The sequence below is a fragment of the Salvelinus fontinalis genome, chromosome 11 (assembly GCF_029448725.1).
Source record: "Salvelinus fontinalis isolate EN_2023a chromosome 11, ASM2944872v1, whole genome shotgun sequence".
In the NCBI taxonomy this organism is placed as follows: domain Eukaryota; kingdom Metazoa; phylum Chordata; class Actinopteri; order Salmoniformes; family Salmonidae; genus Salvelinus; species Salvelinus fontinalis.
In genome coordinates, this window is record NC_074675.1 from 58,020,952 (window position 1) to 58,045,883 (window position 24,932).

General features: G+C 48.6%; 1 protein-coding gene across 1 annotated transcript in view; it reads right to left on the reverse strand.

Annotated features, from left to right (window-relative positions):
- LOC129864764 (voltage-gated potassium channel subunit beta-2-like) overlaps positions 1-24,932 on the reverse strand; it is a 123,587-nt gene that overhangs the window by 93,019 nt on the left and 5,636 nt on the right. Inside the window, exons 2-8 of the mRNA XM_055937057.1 lie at positions 23,423-23,466; positions 23,206-23,243; positions 14,631-14,710; positions 14,475-14,519; positions 14,017-14,061; positions 10,545-10,588; positions 7,075-7,161 (exon numbers count right to left, since the gene is read on the reverse strand). Coding sequence (XP_055793032.1) covers positions 7,075-7,161; positions 10,545-10,588; positions 14,017-14,061; positions 14,475-14,519; positions 14,631-14,710; positions 23,206-23,243; positions 23,423-23,466 — 383 coding nt within the window. The remainder of the gene's footprint in view (positions 1-7,074; positions 7,162-10,544; positions 10,589-14,016; positions 14,062-14,474; positions 14,520-14,630; positions 14,711-23,205; positions 23,244-23,422; positions 23,467-24,932) is intronic.

The following is a 24,932-nucleotide window of genomic DNA, read 5'->3' on the forward strand; positions in this document are numbered from 1 at the left end:
CAGGGTTAGACCTCACAACCTCTACAACACACACAGGGTTAGACCTCACATCCTCTACAACACAGGGTTAGACCTCACATCCTCTACAACACACAGGGTTAGACCCCACATCCTCTACAACACACAGGGTTAGACCTCACAACCTCTACAACACACACAGGGTTAGACCCCACATCCTCTACAACAAACACATGGTTAGACCTCACATCCTCTACAGCACACAGGGTTAGACCTCACATCCTCTACAACACACAGGGTTAGACCTCACAACCTCTACAACACACAGGGTTAGACCTCACATCCTCTACAACACACAGGGTTAGACCCCACATCCTCTACAACACAGGGTTAGACCCCACATTCTCTCAACACACAGGGTTAGACCCCACATCCTCTACAACACACAGGGTTAGACCCCACATCCTCTACAACACAGGGTTAGACCTCACATCCTCTACAACACACAGGGTTACACCTCACATCCTCTACAACACACAGGGTTAGACCTCACATCCTCTACAACACACAGGGTTAGACCTCACATCCTCTACAACACACAGGGTTAGACCCCACATCCTCTACAACACACAGGGTTAGACCCCACATCCTCTACAACACACAGGGTTAGACCTCACAACCTCTACAACACACAGGGTTAGACCCCACATCCTCTACAACACACAGGGTTAGACCTCACATCCTCTACAACACACAGGGTTAGACCCCACATCCTTTACAACACACAGGGTTAGACCCCACATCCTCTCCAACACAGGGTTAGACCCCACATCCTCTACAACACACAGGGTTAGACCCCACATCCTCTACAACACACACAGGGTTAGACCCCACATCCTCTACAACACACAGGGTTAGACCTCACATCCTCTACAACACACACAGGGTTAGACCCCACATCCTCTACAACACACAGGGTTAGACCTCACATCTCTCTACAACACACAGGGTTAGACCTCACAACCTCTACAACACACAGGGTTAGACCTCACATCCTCTACAACACAGGGTTAGACCCCACATCCTCTCCAACACAGGGTTAGACCCCACATCCTCTACAACACACAGGGTTAGACCTCACATCCTCTACAACACACAGGGTTAGACCTCACATCTTCTACAACACACAGGGTTAGACCTCACATCCTCTACAACACACAGGGTTAGACCCCACATCCTCTACAACACACAGGGTTAGACCCCACATCCTCTACAACACATAGGGTTAGACCCCACATCATCTACAACACACAGGGTTAGACCCCACATCCTCTACAACACACAGGGTTAGACCTCACAACCTCTACAACACACACAGGGTTAGACCCTACATCCTCTACAACACACAGGGTTAGACCTCACATCCTCTACAACACACAGGGTTAGACCTCACATCCTCTACAACACACAGGGTTAGACCCCACATCCTCTACAACCCACACAGGGTTAGACCTCACATCCTCTACAACACACAGGGTTAGACCCCACATCCTCAACAACACACAGGGTTAGATCTCACATCCTCTACAACACAGGGTTAGACCCCACATCCTCTACAACACACACAGGGTTAGACCTCACATCCTCTACAACACACAGGGTTAGACCCCACATCCTCTACAACACACAGGGTTAGACCCCACATCCTCTACAACACACAGGGTTAGACCTCACATCCTCTACAACACACAGGGTTAGACCCCACATCCTCTACAACACACAGGGTTAGACCTCACATCCTCTACAACACACACAGGGTTAGACCTCACAACCTCTACAACACACACAGGGTTAGACCTCACATCCTCTACAACACAGGGTTAGACCTCACATCCTCTACAACACACAGGGTTAGACCCCACATCCTCTACAACACACAGGGTTAGACCTCACAACCTCTACAACACACACAGGGTTAGACCCCACATCCTCTACAACACACACAGGGTTAGACCTCACATCCTCTACAACACACAGGGTTAGACCTCACATCCTCTACAACACACAGGGTTAGACCTCACAACCTCTACAACACACAGGGTTAGACCTCACATCCTCTACAACACACAGGGTTAGACCCCACATCCTCTACAACACAGGGTTAGACCCCACATCCTCTACAACACACAGGGTTAGACCCCACATCCTCTACAACACACAGGGTTAGACCTCACAACCTCTACAACACACACAGGGTTAGACCCCACATCCTCTACAACACACACAGGGTTAGACCCCACATCCTCTACAACACACAGGGTTAGACCTCACATCCTCTACAACACACACAGGGTTAGACCCCACATCCTCTACAACACACAGGGTTAGACCTCACATCCTCTACAACACACAGGGTTAGACCTCACAACCTCTACAACACACAGGGTTAGACCTCACATCCTCTACAACACAGGGTTAGACCCCACATCCTCTCCAACACAGGGTTAGACCCCACATCCTCTACAACACACAGGGTTAGACCTCACATCCTCTACAACACACAGGGTTAGACCTCACATCCTCTACAACACACAGGGTTAGACCTCACATCCTCTACAACACACAGGGTTAGACCTCACATCCTCTACAACACACAGGGTTAGACCTCACATCCTCTACAACACACACAGGGTTAGACCTCACATCCTCTACAACACACAGGGTTAGACCTCACAACCTCTACAACACACAGGGTTAGACCTCACATCCTCTACAACACACAGGGTTAGACCTCACATCCTCTACAACACACAGGGTTAGACCTCACAACCTCTACAACACACAGGGTTAGACCTCACAACCTCTACAACACACAGGGTTAGACCTCACATCCTCTACAACACACAGGGTTAGACCCCACATCCTCTACAACACACAGGGTTAGACCCCACATCCTCTACAACACACAGGGTTAGACCCCACATCCTCTACAACACATAGGGTTAGACCCCACATCCTCTACAACACACAGGGTTAGACCCCACAACCTCTACAACACACAGGGTTAGACCTCACAACCTCTACAACACACACAGGGTTAGACCCTACATCCTCTACAACACACAGGGTTAGACCTCACATCCTCTACAACACACAGGGTTAGACCTCACATCCTCTACAACACACAGGGTTAGACCCCACATCCTCTACAACACACACAGGGTTAGACCTCACATCCTCTACAACACACAGGGTTAGACCCCACATCCTCAACAACACACAGGGTTAGACCTCACATCCTCTACAACACAGGGTTAGACCCCACATCCTCTACAACACACACAGGGTTAGACCTCACATCCTCTACAACACACAGGGTTAGACCCCACATCCTCTACAACACACAGGGTTAGACCCCACATCCTCTACAACACACAGGGTTAGACCTCACATCCTCTACAACACACAGGGTTAGACCCCACATCCTCTACAACACACAGGGTTAGACCTCACATCCTCTACAACACACACAGGGTTAGACCTCACATCCTCTACAACACAGGGTTAGACCTCACATCCTCTACAACACACAGGGTTAGACCCCACATCCTCTACAACACACAGGGTTAGACCTCACAACCTCTACAACACACACAGGGTTAGACCCCACATCCTCTACAACACACACAGGGTTAGACCTCACATCCTCTACAACACACAGGGTTAGACCTCACATCCTCTACAACACACAGGGTTAGACCTCACAACCTCTACAACACACAGGGTTAGACCTCACATCCTCTACAACACACAGGGTTAGACCCCACATCCTCTACAACACAGGGTTAGACCCCACATCCTCTACAACACACAGGGTTAGACCCCACATCCTCTACAACACACAGGGTTAGACCTCACAACCTCTACAACACACACAGGGTTAGACCCCACATCCTCTACAACACACAGGGTTAGACCCCACATCCTCTACAACACACAGGGTTAGACCTCACATCCTCTACAACACACAGGGTCAGACCCCACATCCTCTACAACACACACAGGGAAGGGTTTAAATAAGATTTGATTGGATAGAGCAACCCAAACTATTCTCTACTGTCCTGTCAGTCTCGTCTCTACTGTCCTATCAGTCTCGTCTCTACTGTCCTGTCAGTCTCGTCTCTACTGTCCTGTCAGTCTCGTCTCTACTGTCCTGTCAGTCTCGTCTCTACTGTCCTGTCAGTCTCGTCTCTACTGTCCTGTCAGTCTCGTCTCTACTGTCCTGTCAGTCTCGTCTCTACTGTCCTGTCAGTCTCGTCTCTACTGTCCTGTCAGTCTCGTCTCTACTGTCCTGTCAGTCTCTACTGTCCTGTCAGTCTCTACTGTCCTGTCAGTCTCTACTGTCCTGTCAGTCTCATCTCTACTGTCCTGTCAGTCTCTACTGTCCTGTCAGTCTCATCTCTACTGTCCTGTCAGTCTCTACTGTCCTGTCAGTCTCATCTCTACTGTCCTGTCAGTCTCTACTGTCCTGTCAGTCTCATCTCTACTGTCCTGTCAGTCTCTACTGTCCTGTCAGTCTCGTCTCTACTGTCCTGTCAGTCTCGTCTCTACTGTCCTGTCAGTCTCGTCTCTACTGTCCTGTCAGTCTCGTCTCTACTGTCCTGTCAGTCTCGTCTCTACTGTCCTGTCAGTCTCGTCTCTACTGTCCTGTCAGTCTCGTCTCTACTGTCCTGTCAGTCTCTACTGTCCTGTCAGTCTCATCTCTACTGTCCTGTCAGTCTCTACTGTCCTGTCAGTCTCATCTCTACTGTCCTGTCAGTCTCTACTGTCCTGTCAGTCTCATCTCTACTGTCCTGTCAGTCTCTACTGTCCTGTCAGTCTCGTCTCTACTGTCCTGTCAGTCGCGTCTCTACTGTCCTGTCAGTCTCATCTCTACTGTCCTGTCAGTCTCTACTGTCCTGTCAGTCTCGTCTCTACTGTCCTGTCAGTCGCGTCTCTACTGTCCTGTCAGTCTCATCTCTACTGTCCTATCAGTCTCGTCTCTACTGTCCTGTCAGTCGCGTCTCTACTGTCCTGTCAGTCTCATCTCTACTGTCCTGTCAGTCTCGTCTCTACTGTCCTGTCAGTCTCGTCTCTACTGTCCTGTCAGTATCTACTGTCCTGTCAGTCTCGTCTCTACTGTCCTGTCAGTCTCTACTGTCCTGTCAGTCTCATCTCTACTGTCCTGTCAGTCTCTACTGTCCTGTCAGTCTCGTCTCTACTGTCCTGTCAGTCTCGTCTCTACTGTCCTGTCAGTATCTACTGTCCTGTCAGTCTCGTCTCTACTGTCCTGTCAGTCGCGTCTCTACTGTCCTGTCAGTCGCGTCTCTACTGTCCTGTCAGTCTCGTCTCTACTGTCCTGTCAGTCTCATCTCTACTGTCCTGTCAGTCTCTACTGTCCTGTCAGTCTCGTCTCTACTGTCCTGCCAGTCTCGTCTCTACTGTCCTGTCAGTCTCGTCTCTACTGTCCTGTCAGTCTCGTCTCTACTGTCCTGTCAGTCTCATCTCTACTGTCCTGTCAGTCTCTACTGTCCTGTCAGTCTCGTCTCTACTGTCCTGTCAGTCTCATCTCTACTGTCCTGTCAGTCTCTACTGTCCTGTCAGTCGCGTCTCTACTGTCCTGTCAGTCTCATCTCTACTGTCCTGTCAGTCTCTACTGTCCTGTCAGTCGCGTCTCTACTGTCCTGTCAGTCGCGTCTCTACTGTCCTGTCAGTCGCGTCTCTACTGTCCTGTCAGTCGCGTCTCTACTGTCCTGTCAGTCGCGTCTCTACTGTCCTGCCAGTCTCGTCTCTACTGTCCTGTCAGTCGCGTCTCTACTGTCCTGTCAGTCGCGTCTCTACTGTCCTGCCAGTCTCGTCTCTACTGTCCTGTCAGTCTCGTCTCTACTGTCCTGTCAGTCGCGTCTCTACTGTCCTGTCAGTCTCATCTCTACTGTCCTATCAGTCTCGTCTCTACTGTCCTGTCAGTCGCGTCTCTACTGTCCTGTCAGTCTCGTCTCTACTGTCCTGTCAGTCTCGTCTCTACTGTCCTGTCAGTCTCGTCTCTACTGTCCTGTCAGTATCTACTGTCCTGTCAGTCTCGTCTCTACTGTCCTGTCAGTCTCTACTGTCCTGTCAGTCTCATCTCTACTGTCCTGTCAGTCTCTACTGTCCTGTCAGTCTCGTCTCTACTGTCCTGTCAGTCTCGTCTCTACTGTCCTGTCAGTCGCGTCTCTACTGTCCTGTCAGTCTCGTCTCTACTGTCCTGTCAGTCTCTACTGTCCTGTCAGTCTCGTCTCTACTGTCCTGTCAGTCTCGTCTCTACTGTCCTGTCAGTCTCGTCTCTACTGTCCTGTCAGTCTCGTCTCTACTGTCCTGTCAGTCTCGTCTCTACTGTCCTGTCAGTCTCGTCTCTACTGTCCTGTCAGTCTCTACTGTCCTGTCAGTCTCGTCTCTACTGTCCTGTCAGTCTCATCTCTACTGTCCTGTCAGTCTCTACTGTCCTGTCAGTCGCGTCTCTACTGTCCTGTCAGTCTCATCTCTACTGTCCTGTCAGTCTCTACTGTCCTGTCAGTCACGTCTCTACTGTCCTGTCACTCGCGTCTCTACTGTCCTGTCAGTCGCGTCTCTACTGTCCTATCAGTCTCGTCTCTACTGTCCTGTCAGTCGCGTCTCTACTGTCCTGTCAGTCGCGTCTCTACTGTCCTGCCAGTCTCGTCTCTACTGTCCTGTCAGTCGCGTCTCTACTGTCCTGCCAGTCTCGTCTCTACTGTCCTGTCAGTCGCGTCTCTACTGTCCTGCCAGTCGCGTCTCTACTGTCCTGTCAGTCTCGTCTCTACTGTCCTGCCAGTCTCATCTCTACTGTCCTGTCAGTCTCTACTGTCCTGTCAGTCTCGTCTCTACTGTCCTGTCAGTCTCGTCTCTACTGTCCTGCCAGTCTTGTCTCTACTGTCCTGCCAGTCTCGTCTCTACTGTCCTGTCAGTCGCGTCTCTACTGTCCTGCCAGTCTCGTCTCTACTGTCCTGCCAGTCTCGTCTCTACTGTCCTGCCAGTCTTGTCTCTACTGTCCAATCTGTTCAATAAAAACATGGTTATTACCCTCCATAGGTGAGTTGATGTCTGTGCGGTTAGCGAAGACGATGTCAACATACTCCAATTGCAGCCGAGACAGAGAATCCCTCAGACCTGGATTAAAGAGGTTACATCATCATCACTTCATTACATTATCACTACATCGTCACTGTGACATTATCACTACATCGTCACTGTGACATTATCACTACATCATCACTGTGACATTATCACTACATCGTCACTGTGACATTATCACTACATCATCACTATGACATTATCACTACATCGTCACTGTGACAACACAATGAGACAGAGATCCCCTCAGACCTGGAACACAGTGATGATATCATAGCTATGACGTCATCACTACGACATCATCACTGACAACACTGACATTTTCACTGCATCATCACTGTGACATTATCACTACATCATCACTGTGACATTATCACTACATCATTACTGTGACATTATCACTACATCATCACTGTGACATTTTCACTACATTATCACTGACATTATCACTACATCATCACTGTGGCATTATCACTACATCATCACTATGACATCATCACTATGACATCATCACTATGACATCATCGCTGTAACATCATCGCTATGACATTATCACTATGACATTATCACTATGACATTATCACTATGACATTATCACTATGACATTATCACTATGACATCATCACTATGCCATCATCGCTATGACATCATTGCTATGACATCATCACTATGACATCATCACTATGACATTTCCACTATGATATTTATCACTCCCTCAATCCCTCGGCTCTCCTTTCTCCCTCAATCCCTCTGCTCTCATTTCTCCCTCAATCCCTCGGCTCTCCTTTCTCCCTCAATCCCTCTGCTCTCCTTTCTCCCTCAATCCCTCTGCTCTCCTTTCTCCCTCAATCCCTCTGCTCACCTTTCCCCCTCAATCCCTCGGCTCTCCTTTCTCCCTCAATCCCTCAGCTCTCCTTTGACCCTCAATTCCTCTGCTCTCCTTTGACCCTCAATCCCTCGGCTCTCCTTTCTCCCTCAATCCCTCGGCTCTCCTTTCTCCCTCAATCCCTCTGCTCTCCTTTCCCCCTCAATCCCTCTGCTCTCCTTTGACCCTCAATCCCTCTGCTCTCCTTTCACCCCTCAATCCCTCTGCTCTCCTTTCTCCCTCAATCCCTCTGCTCTCATTTGACCCTCAATCCCTCTGCTCTCATTTGACCCTCAATCCCTCGGCTCTCCTTTCTCCCTCAATCCCTCGGCTCTCCTTTCTCCCTCAATCCCTCGGCTCTCCTTTCTCCCTCAATCCCTCGGCTCTCCTTTCACCCTCAATCCCTCGGCTCTCCTTTGACCCTCAATCCCTCGGCTCTCCTTTCTCCCTCAATCCCTCAGCTCTCCTTTGACCCTTAATCCCTCTGCTCTCCTTTCTCCCTCAATCCCTCTGCTCTCCTTTGACCCTCAATCCCTCGGCTCTCCTTTCTCCCTCAATCCCTCGGCTCTCCTTTCACCCTCAATCCCTCGGCTCTCCTTTGACCCTCAATCCCTCGGCTCTCCTTTCTCCCTCAATCCCTCAGCTCTCCTTTGACCCTTAATCCCTCTGCTCTCCTTTCTCCCTCAATCCCTCTGCTCTCCTTTGACCCTCAATCCCTCGGCTCTCCTTTCTCCCTCAATCCCTCTGCTCTCCTTTGACCCTCAATCCCTCTGCTCTCCTTTGACCCTCAATCCCTCTACTCTCCTTTCTCCCTCAATCCCTCGGCTCTCCTTTTTCCCTCAATCCCTCGGCTCTCCTTTCTCCCTCAATCCCTTGGCTCTCCTTTCTCCCTCAATCCCTCTGCTCTCCTTTCTCCCTCAATTCCTCTGCTCTCCTTTCTCCCTCAATCCCTCGGCACTCCTTTCTCCCTCAATCCCTCTGCTCTCCTTTGACCCTCAATCCCTCTGCTCTCCTTTGACCCTCAATCCCTCGGCTCTCCTTTCTCCCTCAATCCCTCGGCTCTCCTTTCTCCCTCAATCCCTCGGCTCTCCTTTCTCCCTCAATCCCTCTGCTCTCCTTTCTCCCTCAATCCCTCGGCTCTCCTTTCTCCCTCAATCCCTCTGCTCTCCTTTCTCCCTCAATCCCTCTGCTCTCCTTTCTCCCTCAATCCCTCTGCTCTCCTTTCTCCCTCAACCCCTCTGCTCTCCTTTGACCCTCAATCCCTCGGCTCTCCTTTCTCCCTCAATCCCTCGGCTCTCCTTTCTCCCTCAATCCCTCGGCTCTCCTTTCTCCCTCAATCCCTCTGCTCTCCTTTCTCCCTCAATCCCTCTGCTCTCCTTTCTCCCTCAATCCCTCGGCTCTCCTTTCTCCCTCAATCCCTCTGCTCTCCTTTCTCCCTCAATCCCTCTGCTCTCCTTTCTCCCTCAATCCCTCTGCTCTCCTTTGACCCTCAATCCCTCGGCTCTCCTTTGACCCTCAATCCCTCGGCTCTCCTTTGACCCTCAATCCCTCGGCTCTCCTTTCTCCCTCAATCCCTCGGCTCTCCTTTCTCCCTCAATCCCTCGGCTCTCCTTTCTCCCTCAATCCCTCTGCTCTCCTTTCTCCCTCAATCCCTCTGCTCTCCTTTCTCCCTCAATCCCTCGGCTCTCCTTTGACCCTCAATCCCTCGGCTCTCCTTTGACCCTCAATCCCTCGGCTCTCCTTTGACCCTCAATCCCTCGGCTCTCCTTTGACCCTCAATCTCTCTGCTCTCCTTTCTCCCTCAATTCCTCTGCTCTTCTTTCTCCCTCAATCCCTCGGCACTCCTTTCTCCCTCAATCCCTCTGCTCTCCTTTGACCCTCAATCCCTCTGCTCTCCTTTGACCCTCAATCCCTCGGCTCTCCTTTCTCCCTCAATCCCTCGGCTCTCCTTTCTCCCTCAATCCCTCGGCTCTCCTTTCTCCCTCAATCCCTCTGCTCTCCTTTCTCCCTCAATCCCTCGGCTCTCCTTTCTCCCTCAATCCCTCTGCTCTCCTTTCTCCCTCAATCCCTCTGCTCTCCTTTTTCCCTCAATCCCTCGGCTCTCCTTTCTCCCTCAATCCCTCTGCTCTCCTTTCTCCCTCAATCCCTCTGCTCTCCTTTCTCCCTCAATCCCTCTGCTCTCCTTTGACCCTCAATCCCTCGGCTCTCCTTTGACCCTCAATCCCTCTGCTCTCCTTTGACCCTCAATCCCTCGGCTCTCCTTTCTCCCTCAATCCCTCGGCTCTCCTTTCTCCCTCAATCCCTCGGCTCTCCTTTCTCCCTCAATCCCTCTGCTCTCCTTTGACCCTCAATCCCTCGGCTCTCCTTTCTCCCTCAATCCCTCGGCTCTCCTTTCTCCCTCAATCCCTCGGCTCTCCTTTGACCCTCAATCCCTCTGCTCTCCTTTCTCCCTCAATCCCTCTCTTTCTGCTTGGTCTCTCTTGTTCTGAGCTGTCAGCTGATGATGTCACTGAGCTAGAGGACATGGCTCTGTGAGGAGGAAGTGATGTCATACCTTCAATGATGTGTTTCCGAGACAACCCTCTCTCCGTCTCCGCCCTTCACAGGAAGTAAGAGGAAGTTATGGCTTAGTGTTCAGGTAGACCTTATTGTCCAAACCTTATTGTCCAGGTCTGTACCCAAACAATTTGAGCTTCTACTTTTAAAAATCCACCTTTCCAGAAACAAGTCTCTCACCGTTGCCGCTTGCTATAGACCACCCTCTGCCCCCAGCTGTGCCCTGGACACCATATGTGAACTGATTGCCCCCCATCTATCTTCTGAGCTCGTGCTGCTAGGTGACCTAAACCGCTTAACACCCCGGCCATCCTACAATCTAAGCTTGATGCCCTCAATCTCACACAAATTATCAGTGAACCTACCAGGTACATTCCCAAATCCATAAATACGGGCACCCTCATAGATATCATCCTAACTAACTTTCCCTCCAAATAGACCTCTACTGTTTTCAATCAGGATCTCAGATATCACTGCCTCATTGCCTGTATCCGTAATGGGTCAGCGATCAAACGACCACCCCTCATCACTGTCAAACGCTCCCTAAAACACTTCAGAGAGCAGGCCTTTCTAATCGACCTGGCCCGGGTATCCTGGAAGGATATTGATCTCATCCCGTCAGTAGAGGATGCTTGGTTATTCTTTAAAAGTGCTTTCCTCACCATCTTAAATAAGCATGCCCCATTCAAAAAAACTTGAACCAGGAACAGATATAGCCCTTGGTTCTCTCCAGACCTGACTCCCCTCGACCAGCACAAAAACATCCTGTGGCGTTCTGCATTAGCATCGAATAGCCCCCGTGATATGCAACTTTTCAGGGAAGTTAGAAACCAACATACAAAGGCTGTTAGGACAGCTAAAGCTAGCTTTTTCAAACAGAAATTTGCATCCTGTAGCACAAACTACAAAAAGTTCTGGGACACTGTAAAGTCCATGGAGAACAAGAGCACCTCCTCCCAGCTGCCCACTGTACTGAGGCTAGGAAACACTGTCACCACTGATAAATCTACGATAATTGAGAATTTCAATAATATTTCTTTTTACAGCTGGCCATGCTTTCCACCTGGCTACCCCTACCCCGGGCAACAGTCTTGCACTCCCCACAGCAACTCGCCCAAGCCTTCCCCATTTCTCCTTCACCCAAATCCACATAGCTGATGTTCTGAAAGAGCTGCAAAATCTGGACCCCTACAAATCAGCCGGGCTAGACAATCTGGACCCTCTTTCTAAAATGATCTGCCGAAACTGTTGCAACCCCTATTTACTAGCCTGTTCAACCTCTCGTGTCGTCTGAGATCCCCAAAGATTGGAAAGCTGCCACGGTCTTCCCCCTTTTCAAAAGTGGGGACACTCTAGATCCAAACTGCTACAGACCTATATCCATCCTACCCTGCCTTTCTAAGGTCTTCGAAGCCAAGTTAACAAACAGATTACTGACCATTTCGAATCCCACCGCACCTTTTCCGCTATGCAATCTGGTTTCCGAGCTGGTCATGGGTGCACCTCAGCCACGCTCAAGGTCCTAAACGACATCATAACCGCCATCGATAAGAGACATTACTGTGCAGCTGTATTCATCGGCCTGGCCAAGGCTTTCGACTCTGTCAATCACCACATTCTTATTGGCAGACTCAACAGCCTTGGTTTCTCAAATGATTGCCTCGCCTGGTTTACCAATTACTTCTCTGATAGAGTTCAATGTGTCAATTCGGAGGGCCTGTTGTCCGGCCCTCTGGCAGTCTCTATGGGGGTACCACAGGGTTCCATTCTCGGACCGACTCTTTTCTCTGTATACATCAATGATGTTGCTCTTGCCGCTGGTGATTCTCTGATCCACCTCTACGCAGACGACACCATTCTGTATATTTCTGGCCCTTCATTGGACACTGTGTTAACTAACCTCCCGATGAGCTTCAATGCCATACAACTCTCCTTCTGTGGCCTCCAACGGCTCTTAAATGCAAGTAAAACTAAATACATGCTCTTCAACCGATCACTGCCTGCATCTGCCCGCACTCTGACTGAGAATATGTGGACAACTACAAATACCTAGGTGTCTGGTTAGACGGTAAACTCTCCTTCCATACTCACATTAAGCATCTCCAATCCAAAATGATATCTAGAATCGGTTTCCTATTTCGCAAAAAAGCATCCTTCACTCCTGCTGCCAAACATACCCTCGTAAAACTGACTATCCTACCAATCCTTGACTTTGGCGATTTCATTTACAAAATTGCCTCCGACACTCTACTCAACAAACTGGAAGCAGTCTATCACAGTGCCATCCGTTTTGTCACCAAAGGCCCATATACTACCCACCACTGCAATCTGTACGCTCTCGTTGGCTGGCCCTCGCTTCACTCTCGTCGCCAAACCCACTGGCTCCAGGTCATCTACAAGTCTTTGCTAGGTAAAGTCCCGCCTTATCTCAGCTCACCATAGCAGCACCCACTCATAGCACGCGCTCCAGCAGGTGTATCTCACTGGTCACCCCCAAAGCCAATTCTTCCTTTGGCCGACTTTCCTTCCAGTTCTCTGCTGCAAATGACCCTAACGAACTGCAAAAATTCCCGAAGCTGGAGACTCATATCTCCCTCACTAACTCTAAGCATCAGCTGTCAGAGCAGCTCACAGATCACTGCACCTGTACATAGCCCATCTGTAAACAGCCCATCCAATCTACCTCATCCTCATACTGTTATTTATTTATTTATCTTGTTCCTTTGCACCCCAGTATCTCTACTTGCACATTCATCATCTGCACATCTATCACTCCAGTGTTTTATTGCTATATTGTAATTACTTCTCCACCATGGCCTATTTATTGTATGATCTCCCTTATCTTACCTCATTTACACCCACTGTATATAGACTTTTTGTTTTCTTTTGTTCTACTGTATTATTGACTGTATGTTTTGTTTATTCCATGTGTAACTCTGTGTTGTTGTTTGTGTCAAACTGCTTCGCTTTATCTTGGCCAGGTCACAGTTGTAAATGAGAACTTGCTCTCAACTAGCCTACCTGGTTAAATAAAGGTGAAATAAACATAGTCCTCTTTTGGACATTCTCTCAGTTTTGGAATGAAGCCCTTTATCTTCTTCCCCAGAGTTAGATGAGCTCGTGGATGCTGCTCGCTGGTCCATTGCTTCATTGTTTCGGGAAACTACATTTTAAAAAACACTCTTATCCAGAGCGACTTACGTCATTTTTGTTATGGTTCCCCCGTGGGAATTGAACCCACAACCCTGGCATTGCAAGTGCTCTACCACATGGAACAACCTCTAACTTCCTTTATACTGGACACAATGGTATCCACTGGTTCATCTGACTCTGGGGAAGTAGATAAAGAGCTTCATTGCCAAAATCCTGAACTATCCCTTTAAGGTTAAAAGACATTTCCAACAGAAACACAATAAGTGATTTAAGAGACAGAGTCAAACTATTAAACATCTGCTTTTAGAGACACTTACTGTCCTCCCCAGTAGATCTTAGTGGTCACCACATAACTAGACCTCCTGGTGGATAGAGAGAGAAAGAACAATTTGACAATGTAAGTAATAATGACCTTGCCATGTCAATAAAGTCAATTGAATTGAAAAGAGAGGGGGAGAGAGAAATAGAGGGATGATAGAGAGAGAGAGGGAGGAGAAAGAGAGGGGAGAGAGAGAGGTGGGAGAGGGGGAAGAGGGGGGAGAGAGAGAGGGGAAGAGAAAGAGAGAAAGGAAGAGAGAGAGGGGAGAAAGAGTGGAGAAAGAGGGGGAGAGGGGGGAGAAGAGGGATGGATGATTAATAGAGGAAGGGGGATGAGATGGAGTTGAAGGAGGAGAGAGGGATAGACATTATTTGAGTATTATTGCTGAGCTGTCACCATCAGTGACTGAGATGGATAGAGAGAATGAGTGAAAGAGTGTAAGAGGATGGGCCTCACCTCCATTCCTTCTTCTTTAGGATTTTACCCAGAGTCGTCTCAGCCCTGAGAGAGACACACAAACCACTACATTTAACCATCTATGAATTATTTGCTTGCCTACTGGGTGGAGAAGGGGAGAGAAAGATAGAAAGAGTGGGAGAGAGAGTAGCGTACCTTCCTGAAGCGTAAACCTCTGCTGTGTCAAACAGGTTCACTCCGTTGTCATAGGCTATGGTCATCAGGCTCTCTGCCATCTACACACACACACAACCACACACACACACACACACACACACACACACACACACACACACACACACACACACACACACAACCACACACACACACAACCACACACACACACAACCACACACACACACAACCACACACACACACAACCACACACACACACACACACACACACACACACACACACACACACACACACACACACACACACACACACACACACACACACAACCACACACACACACACACACAACCACACACACACACACAACCACACACACACACAACCACACACACACACACACAACCACACACACACACACACACACACAACCACACACAACCACACACAACCACACACAACCACATACCGACAGAATGAATGATAACACACACAAACACTGGGTATAGAGAGTTTTCAAAATGTTCACCTTTTGTTGCCTTACAGTCTGAAATGTAAACACATACATAAAATGTATTTACACACAGTAACCCACAATGTGCAAGTGAAAAATAAATTAAAACAACAATTAGAAATAAAACAATACCCTATTTGTGTCACGTCCCTCTCCGGCCTCTAGGTCATCGGGCTGCTGATTATCCCACACACCTGTCACCATCGTCTCGCGCACCTGCGCCTCATGACACTCACCTAGACTCCATCACCTCCTTGATTATCTTCCCTGTATCTGTCCCTCACCTGGACTCCATCACCTCCTTGATTATCTTCCCTGTATCTGTCCCTCACCTGGACTCCATCACCTCCTTGATTATCTTCCCTATATCTGTCCCTCACCTGGACTCCATCACCTCCTTGATTATCTTCCCTGTATCTGTCCCTCACCTGGACTCCATCACCTCCTTGATTATCTTCCCTGTATCTGTCCCTCACCTGGACTCCATCACCTCCTTGATTATCTTCCCTATATCTGTCCCTCACCTGGACTCCATCACCTCCTTGATTATCTTCCCTGTATCTGTCCCTCACCTGGACTCCATCACCTCCTTGATTATCTTCCCTGTATCTGTCCCTCACCTGGACTCCATCACCTCCTTGATTATCTTCCCTGTATCTGTCCCTCACCTGGACTCCATCACCTCCTTGATTATCTTCTCTATATCTGTCTCTCACCTGGACTCCATCACCTCCTTGATTATCTTCCTCTGTCCCTCACCTGGACTCCATCACCTCCTTGATTATCTTCCCCCTGTATCTGTCTCTCACCTGGACTCCATCACCTCCTTGATTATCTTCCTCTGTCCCTCACCTGGACTCCATCACCTCCTTGATTATCTTCCTCTGTCCCTCACCTGGACTCCATCACCTCCTTGATTATCTTCCCTGTATCTGTCCCTCACCTGGACTCCATCACCTCCTTGATTATCTTCCCTCTATCTGTCCCTCACCTGGACTCCATCACCTCCTTGATTATCTTCTCTATATCTGTCTCTCACCTGGACTCCATCACCTCCTTGATTATCTTGCCTATATATCTGTCCCTCACCTGGACTCCATCACCTCCTTGATTATCTTCTCTATATCTGTCCCTCACCTGGACTCCATCACCTCCTTGATTATCTTCCCTGTATCTGTCCCTCACCTGGACTCCATCACGTCGTTGATTATCTTCCCTGTATCTGTCTCTCACCTGGGCTCCATCACCTCCTTCATTATCTTCCCTGTATCTGTCCCTCACCTGGACTCCATCACCTCCTTGATTATCTTCCCTGTATCTGTCCCTCACCTGGACTCCATCACCTCCTTGATTATCTTCCCTGTATCTGTCTCTCACCTGGGCTCCATCACCTCCTTGATTATCTTCCCTGTATCTGTCCCTCACCTGGACTCCATCACCTCCTTGATTATCTTCCTCTGTCCCTCACCTGGACTCCATCACCTCCTTGATTATCTTCCTCTGTCCCTCACCTGGACTCCATCACCTCCTTGATTATCTTCCCTGTATCTGTCCCTCACCTGGACTCCATCACCTCCTTGATTATCTTCCCTGTATCTGTCTCTCCCCTGGACTCCATCACCTCCTTGATTATCTTCCCTGTATCTGTCCCTCCCCTGGACTCCATCACCTCCTTGATTATCTTCCCCCTGTATCTGTCCCTCACCTGGACTCCATCACCTCCTTGATTATCTTCCCTGTATCTGTCCCTCACCTGGACTCCATCACCTCCTTGATTATCTTCCCTATATCTGTCCCTCACCTGGACTCCATCACCTCCTTGATTATCTTCCCTGTATCTGTCCCTCACCTGGACTCCATCACCTCCTTGATTATCTTCCCTGTATCTGTCTCTCCCCTGGAGTCCATCACCTCCTTGATTATCTTCCCTGTATCTGTCTCTCCCCTGGAGTCCATCACCTCCTTGATTATCTTCCCTGTATCTGTCTCTCACCTGGACTCCATCACCTCCTTGATTATCTTCCCTGTATCTGTCCCTCCCCTGGACTCCATCACCTTGATTATCTGTCCCTCCCCTGGACTCCATCACCTTGATTATCTGTCCCTCCCCTGGACTCCATCACCTCCTTGATTATCTTCCCTCTATCTGTCCCTCACCTGGACTCCATCACCTCCTTGATTATCTTCCCTGTATCTGTCCCTCACCTGGACTCCATCACCTCCTTGATTATCTTCCCTGTATCTGTCCCTCACCTGGACTCCATCACCTCCTTGATTATCTTCCCTGTATCTGTCCCTCCCCTGGACTCCATCACCTCCTTGATTATCTTCCCTGTATCTGTCCCTCCCCTGGACTCCATCACCTCCTTGATTATCTTCCCCCTGTATCTGTCCCTCACCTGGACTCCATCACCTCCTTGATTATCTTCCCTGTATCAGTCACTCACCTGGACTCCATCACCTCCTTGATTATCTTCCCTGTATCTGTCCCTCACCTGGACTCCATCACCTCCTTGATTATCTTCCCTGTATCTGTCTCTCAACCTGGACTCCATCACCTCCTTGATTATTTTCCCTGTATCTGTCCCTCACCTGGACTCCATCACCTCCTTGATTATCTTCCCTGTATCTGTCCCTCACCTGGACTCCATCACCTCCTTGATTATCTTCCCTGTATCTGTCTCTCCCCTGGAGTCCATCACCTCCTTGATTATCTTCCCTGTATCTGTCTCTCCCCTGGAGTCCATCACCTCCTTGATTATCTTCCCTGTATCTGTCTCTCACCTGGACTCCATCACCTCCTTGATTATCTTCCCTGTATCTGTCCCTCCCCTGGACTCCATCACCTTGATTATCTGTCCCTCCCCTGGACTCCATCACCTCCTTGATTATCTTCCCTGTATCTGTCTCTCCCCTGGACTCCATCACCTCCTTGATTATCTTCCCTGTATCTGTCTCTCCCCTGGACTCCATCACCTCCTTGATTATCTTCCCTGTATCTGTCACTCCCCTGGACTCCATCACCTCCTTGATTATCTTCCCTGTATCTGTCTCTCCCCTGGACTCCATCACCTCCTTGATTATCTTCCCTGTATCTGTCCCTCACCTGGACTCCATCACCTACTTGATTATCTTCCCTGTATCTGTCTCTCCCCTGGACTCCATCACCTCCTTGATTATCTTCCCTGTATCTGTCACTCACCTGGACTCCATCACCTCCTTGATTATCTTCCTTGTATCTGTCACTCCCCTGGACTCTATCACCTTCTTGATTATCTTCCCTGTATCTGACACTCCCCTGGACTCCATCACCTCCTTGATTATCTTCCCTGTATCTGTCACTCACCTGGACTCCATCACCTCCTTGATTATCTTCCCTGTATCTGTCTCTCCCCTGGACTCCATCACCTCCTTGATTATCTTCCCTGTATCTGTCTCTCCCCTGGACTCCATCACCTCCTTGATTATCTTCCCTGTATCTGTCTCTCCCCTGGACTCCATCACCTCCTTGATTATCTTCCCTGTATCTGTCTCTCCCCTGGACTCCATCACCTCCTTGATTATCTTCCCTGTATCTGTCACTCACCTGGACTCCATCACCTCCTTGATTATCTTTCCTGTATCTGTCACTCCCCTGGACTCCATCACCTCCTTGATTATCTTCCCTGTATCTGACACTCCCCTGGACTCCATCACCTCCTTGATTATCTTCCCTGTATCTGTCACTCACCTGGACTCCATCACCTCCTTGATTATCTTCCCTGTATCTGTCTCTCCCCTGGACTCCATCACCTCCTTGATTATCTTCCCTGTATCTGTCTCTCCCCTGGACTCCATCACCTCCTTGATTATCTTCCCTGTATCTGTCTCTCCCCTGGACTCCATCACCTCCTTGATTATCTTCCCTGTATCTGTCTCTCCCTTGGACTCCATCACCTCCTTGAGTATCTTCCCTGTATCTGTCTCTCACCTGGACTCCATCACCTCCTTGATTATCTGTCCCTCCCCTGGACTCCATCACCTCCTTGATTATCTTCCCTGTATCTGTCTCTCCCCTGGACTCCATCACCTCCTTGATTATCTTCCCTTTATCTGTCTCTCCCCTGGACTCCATCACCTCCTTGATTATCTTCCCTGTATCTGTCCCTCCCCTGGACTCCATCACCTCCTTGATTATCTTCCCTGTATCTGTCTCTCCCCTGGACTCCATCACCTCCTTGATTATCTTCCCTGTATCTGTCACTCACCTGGACTCCATCACCTCCTTGATTATCTTCCCTGTATCTGTCACTCCCCTGGACTCCATCACCTCCTTGATTATCTTCCCTGTATCTGTCACTCCCCTGGACTCCATCACCTCCTTGATTATCTTCCCTGTATCTGACACTCCCCTGGACTCCATCACCTCCTTGATTATCTTCCCTGTATCTGTCCCTCCCCTGGACTCCATCACCTCCTTGATTATCTTCCCTGTATCTGTCTCTCCCCTGGACTCCATCACCTCCTTGATTATCTTCCCTGTATCTGTCTCTCCCCTGGACTCCATCACCTCCTTGATTATCTTCCCTGTATCTGTCACTCACCTGGACTCCATCACCTCCTTGATTATCTTCCCTGTATCTGTCACTCCCCTGGACTCCATCACCTCCTTGATTATCTTCCCTGTATCTGACACTCCCCTGGACTCCATCACCTCCTTGATTATCTTCCCTGTATCTGTCACTCACCTGGACTCCATCACCTCCTTGATTATCTTCCCTGTATCTGTCACTCCCCTGGACTCCATCACCTCCTTGAATATCTTCCCTGTATCTGACACTCCCCTGGACTCCATCACCTCCTTGATTATCTTCCCTGTATCTATCACTCACCTGGACTCCATCACCTCCTTGATTATCTTCCCTGTATCTGTCTCTCCCCTGGACTCCATCACCTCCTTGATTATCTTCCCTGTATCTGTCTCTCCCCTGGACTACATCACCTCCTTGATTATCTTCCCTGTATCTGTCTCTCCCCTGGACTCCATCACCTCCTTGATTATCTTCCCTGTATCTGTCTCTCCCCTGGACTCCATCACCTCCTTGATTATCTTCCCTGTATCTGTCACTCACCTGGACTCCATCACCTCCTTGATTATCTTCCCTGTATCTGTCACTCCCCTGGACTCCATCACCTCCTTGATTATCTTCCCTGTATCTGACACTCCCCTGGACTCCATCACCTCCTTGATTATCTTCCCTGTATCTGTCACTCACCTGGACTCCATCACCTCCTTGATTATCTTCCCTGTATCTGTCTCTCCCCTGGACTCCATCACCTCCTTGATTATCTTCCCTGTATCTGTCTCTCCCCTGGACTCCATCACCTCCTTGATTATCTTCCCTGTATCTGTCTCTCCCCTGGACTCCATCACCTCCTTGATTATCTTCCCTGTATCTGTCTCTCCCTTGGACTCCATCACCTTGATTATCTTCCCTGTATCTGTCTCTCACCTGGACTCCATCACCTCCTTGATTATCTTCCCTGTATCTGTCCCTCACCTGGACTCCATCACCTCCTTGATTATCTTCCCTGTATCTGTCCCTCACCTGGACTCCATCACCTCCTTGATTATCTTCCCTGTATCTGTCTCTCCCCTGGACTCCATCACCTCCTTGATTATCTTCCCTGTATCTGTCTCTCCCCTGGACTCCATCACCTCCTTGATTATCTTCCCTGTATCTGTCTCTCCCTTGGACTCCATCACCTCCTTGATTATCTTCCCTGTATCTGTCCCTCACCTGGACTCCATCACCTCCTTGATTATCTTCCCTGTATCTGTCCCTCACCTGGACTCCATCACCTCCTTGATTATCTTCCCTGTATCTGTCTCTCCCCTGGACTCCATCACCTCCTTGATTATCTTCCCCCTGTATCTTACTCTCCCCTTGGTTCTTTCCTCAGGTGTTATTGACTCTGTTTTCATGTCAGGGGGTTGTTTGTGTTTCGTGTTCATTGTTGTGTTTCTGTATTAAAACACCCACTCCCTGAACCTGCTTCCCGACTCTCAGCTTCCCGACTCTCAGCTTCCCGACTCTCAGCTTCCCGACTCTCAGCGCACATCGTTACAACTTGGATAAGTAAACACCCTTAGAATTGCAAACTTGCTGAGGTATAACCAACCACCTTCCAGATCCCAAATCAAGCTAATTGGCTTCCATCTGTGATCAATTGTATTGACTTTGATTAGTTCAGAATAAAAGTGGCTGTTCATAGAGGACTCCACTGCTCAGTAGTGCAATTCAAAGCAAAGAATCCACTATGGGCGGAAAGGTACTTTCAAAAGATCTAAACTCAGCAAATAAAGAAACGTCCTTTTTTTCAGGCCCCGTCTGTCAGAGATAATTCGTAAAAATCCAAATAACTTCACAGATCTTCATTGTAAAGGGTTTTTACACTGTTTCCCATGCTTGTTCAATGAACCATAAACAATTAATGAACATGCACCTGTGGAACGGTTGTTAAGACACTAACAGCTAACAGACGGTGAGCAATTAAGGTCACAGTTATGAAAACTTAGGACACTAAAGAGGCCTTTCTACTGACTCTGAAAAACACCAAAAGACGACCATGTCCGTACTGTGTGACGCCTAAGACAGCGCTACAGGGAGACAGGACGGACAGCTGACGGTCCTCGCAGTTGCAGACCACGTGTAACAACACCTGCACAGGATCGGTACATCCGAACATCACACCTGTGGGACAGGTACAGGATGGCAACAACAACTGCCCGAATTACACCAGGATCGCACAATCCCTCCTTCGGTGCTCAGAACGAGCAGTATGGCTGGTGGCATTGTCATGCTGGAGGGTCATGTCAGAATGAGACTGCAGGAATGGTACCACATGAGGGAGGAGGATGTCTTCCCTGTAACGCACAGTGTTGAGATTGCTTGCAATGACAACAAGCTCAGTCCGATGATGCTGTGACACACCGCCCCAGACCATGACGGAACCTCCACCTCCAAATCGATCCCGCTCCAGAGTACAGGCCTCGGTGTAACGCTCATTCCTTCTACGATAAACGTGAATCCGACCCTCACCCCTGGTGAGACAAAATCGAGACCCGTAGGGGAAGAGCACTTTTTGCCAGTCCTGTCTGGTCCAGCGACAGTGGGTTTGTGCCCATAGGCGCCGGTGATGTCTGGTGAGGACTTGCCTTACAACAGGCCTACAAGCCCTCAGTCCAGCCTCTCTCAGCCTATTGCGGACCGTCTGAGCACTGATGGAGGGATTGTGCGTTCCTGGTGTAACTCGGGCAGTTGTTGTTGCCATCCTGTACCTGCAGCTGTGATGTTCTTAGGCGTCTCACAGTACGGACATTGCAATTTATTGCCCTGGCCACATCTGCAGTCTTCATGCCTCCTTGCAGCATGACTAAGGCACGTTCACGCAGATGAGCAGGGACCCTGGGCATCTTTCTTTGGTGTTTTTTAGAGTCAGTAGAAAGGCCTCTTTAGTGTCCTAAGTTTTCACAACTGTGACTTTAATTGTCTACCATCTGTAAGCTGTTAGTGTCTTAATTATGGCTTGGGGGCAGTATTTTGACGTCTGGATGAGAACCCCAAAGTAAACTGCCTGTTACTCAGGCCCAGAAGCTAGGTTATGAATGTAATTGGTAGTATTGGACAAAAAACACTCTAAAGTTTCCAAAACTGTTAAAATAATGTCTGTGAGTATAACAGAACTGATATGGCAAGCGAAAACCTGGAGGAAAATCCATCCAGGAAGTGGGATTTTGTTGATGTGGGTATTTTCAATTGAATGCCTATAGAGTATCTAATGGGTTGTCGAGGTGAAAGATTAACGACCGTTCCACAGGTGCATGATCATTAATTGTTTATGGTTCATTGAACAAGCATGGGAAACAGTGCTTAAACCCTTTACAACGAAGATCTGTGAAGTTACTTGGCTTTTTACGAATTATCTTTGACAGGCAGGGTCCTGAAAAAGGGACGTTTATTTTTTGGCTGAGTTTATATAGACACACACATATATAGACACACAACCACATACCGACAGAATTAATGATAACACACACATACCTCATCTGTGATCTGTGAACCAAACGTCACCCATGTTCCTGTGGACAGAGAAAACTGTCAAACACACACGTAGTATAAGGTTGTGTGTGTGTGCGTGCGTGCGTGTGCGTGCGTGCGTGCGTGCGTGCGTGCGTGTGTGTGTGTGTGTGTGTGTGTGCGTGCGTGCGTGCGTGCGTGCGCGTGCGTGCGTGCGTGTGCGTGCGTGTGTTCTACTCACCTAACCCTAAACACGAAACTCTGAGACCAGATTTTCCCAGATTCCTGAAACAGATCAATCAATCATTTAACATCCTCACTGTGTGTGAGATTGGTTAGCTGAACTGAATCACATGATCAATCAGCCAATCCCCCATCATGCTCCACTCTGTGCTCTTTGACATTGCATGCTCAGATGACAAATGTGTTGTTCACTTTAAATAATGTCACTTAATGTTTACATCCGGCGTTACTCATCTCATATGTATATAATGTATTCTATACTATCTACTGTATCTCAGTCTATGCCGCTCTGACATTGCCCGTCATATAGCATAACTACAAAGATTACATCATCACACAAACTGCTAATTGTTTTGCACATTAAGCTCTCATAGTCTCACTGCAGAATCAGACGTTTAGCCATGCTCTCCAACGTCACGTTGAGAAGAGTTTTAGTTGCACCTGATGCTCTGGATTGTTACATTTCTCCAAACATCACTTTAAGAGTGTTAAGTTTAGGCCATCATTCTGAATGTTTAAAGGTAAGGGTTAGGGTTAGGGTTAAGGTTTAAAGTTAAGAGTTAAGGTTTGGGATAGGGTTAGGGTTATGTTTAGAGTTAACGGTTAGGGTTAAAGTTAAGGGTTAGGGTTAAGGTTTGGGATAGAGATAGGGCTAGGGCTAGGGTTAATGGTTAGGGTTAGGGCTAGGGTTTGGGATAGGACTAGGGCTAGGGTTAATGGTTAGGGTTAGGGTTAGGGTTTGGGATAGGGCTTGGGTTAAGGGTTAGGGTTAGGGTTAGGGCTAGGGCTAGGGTTAAGGTTTAAAGTTAAGGGTTAAGGTTTGGGATAGGGTTAGGGTTAGGGTTATGTTTAGAGTTAAGGGTTAGGGTTAAAGTTAAGGGTTAGGGTTAGGGTTTGGGTTTGGGATAGGGCTAGGGTGGTTAGGGTTAGGGTTAGGACTAGGGTTAAGGTTTAAAGTTAAGGGTTAGGGTTAAGGTTTGGGATAGGGCTAGGGTTAATGGTTAGGGTTAGGGTTTGGGATAGGGCTAGGGTTAAGGGTTAAGGGTTAGGGTTAGGGATAGGGCTTGGGTTATGGGTTAGGGTTAGGGTTAAGGTTTAAAGTTAAGGGTTAAGGTTTGGGATAGGGTTAGGGTTATGTTTAGAGTTAACGGTTAGGGTTAAAGTTAAGGGTTAGGGTTAAGGTTTGGGATAGGACTATGGCTAGGGTTAATGGTTAGGGTTAGGGTTAGGGTTTGGGATAGGACTAGGGCTAGGGTTAATGGTTAGGGTTAGGGATTAGGATAGGACTAGGGCTAGGGTTAATGGTTAGGGATTAGGATAGGACTAGGGCTAGGGTTAATGGTTAGGGTTAGTAATAGCGCTCATCAGGAAACAACCGACCCAACAATCAGGAAACAACCATCACCATGACCATCAATCTCTCTCTCTTTCTTGTACACTGAGGATGTTTTTGCAGAATTCTGAGCTGTACACTGAGTCTCAGTTTGGGTTTCGTCCCATTTTGTGAA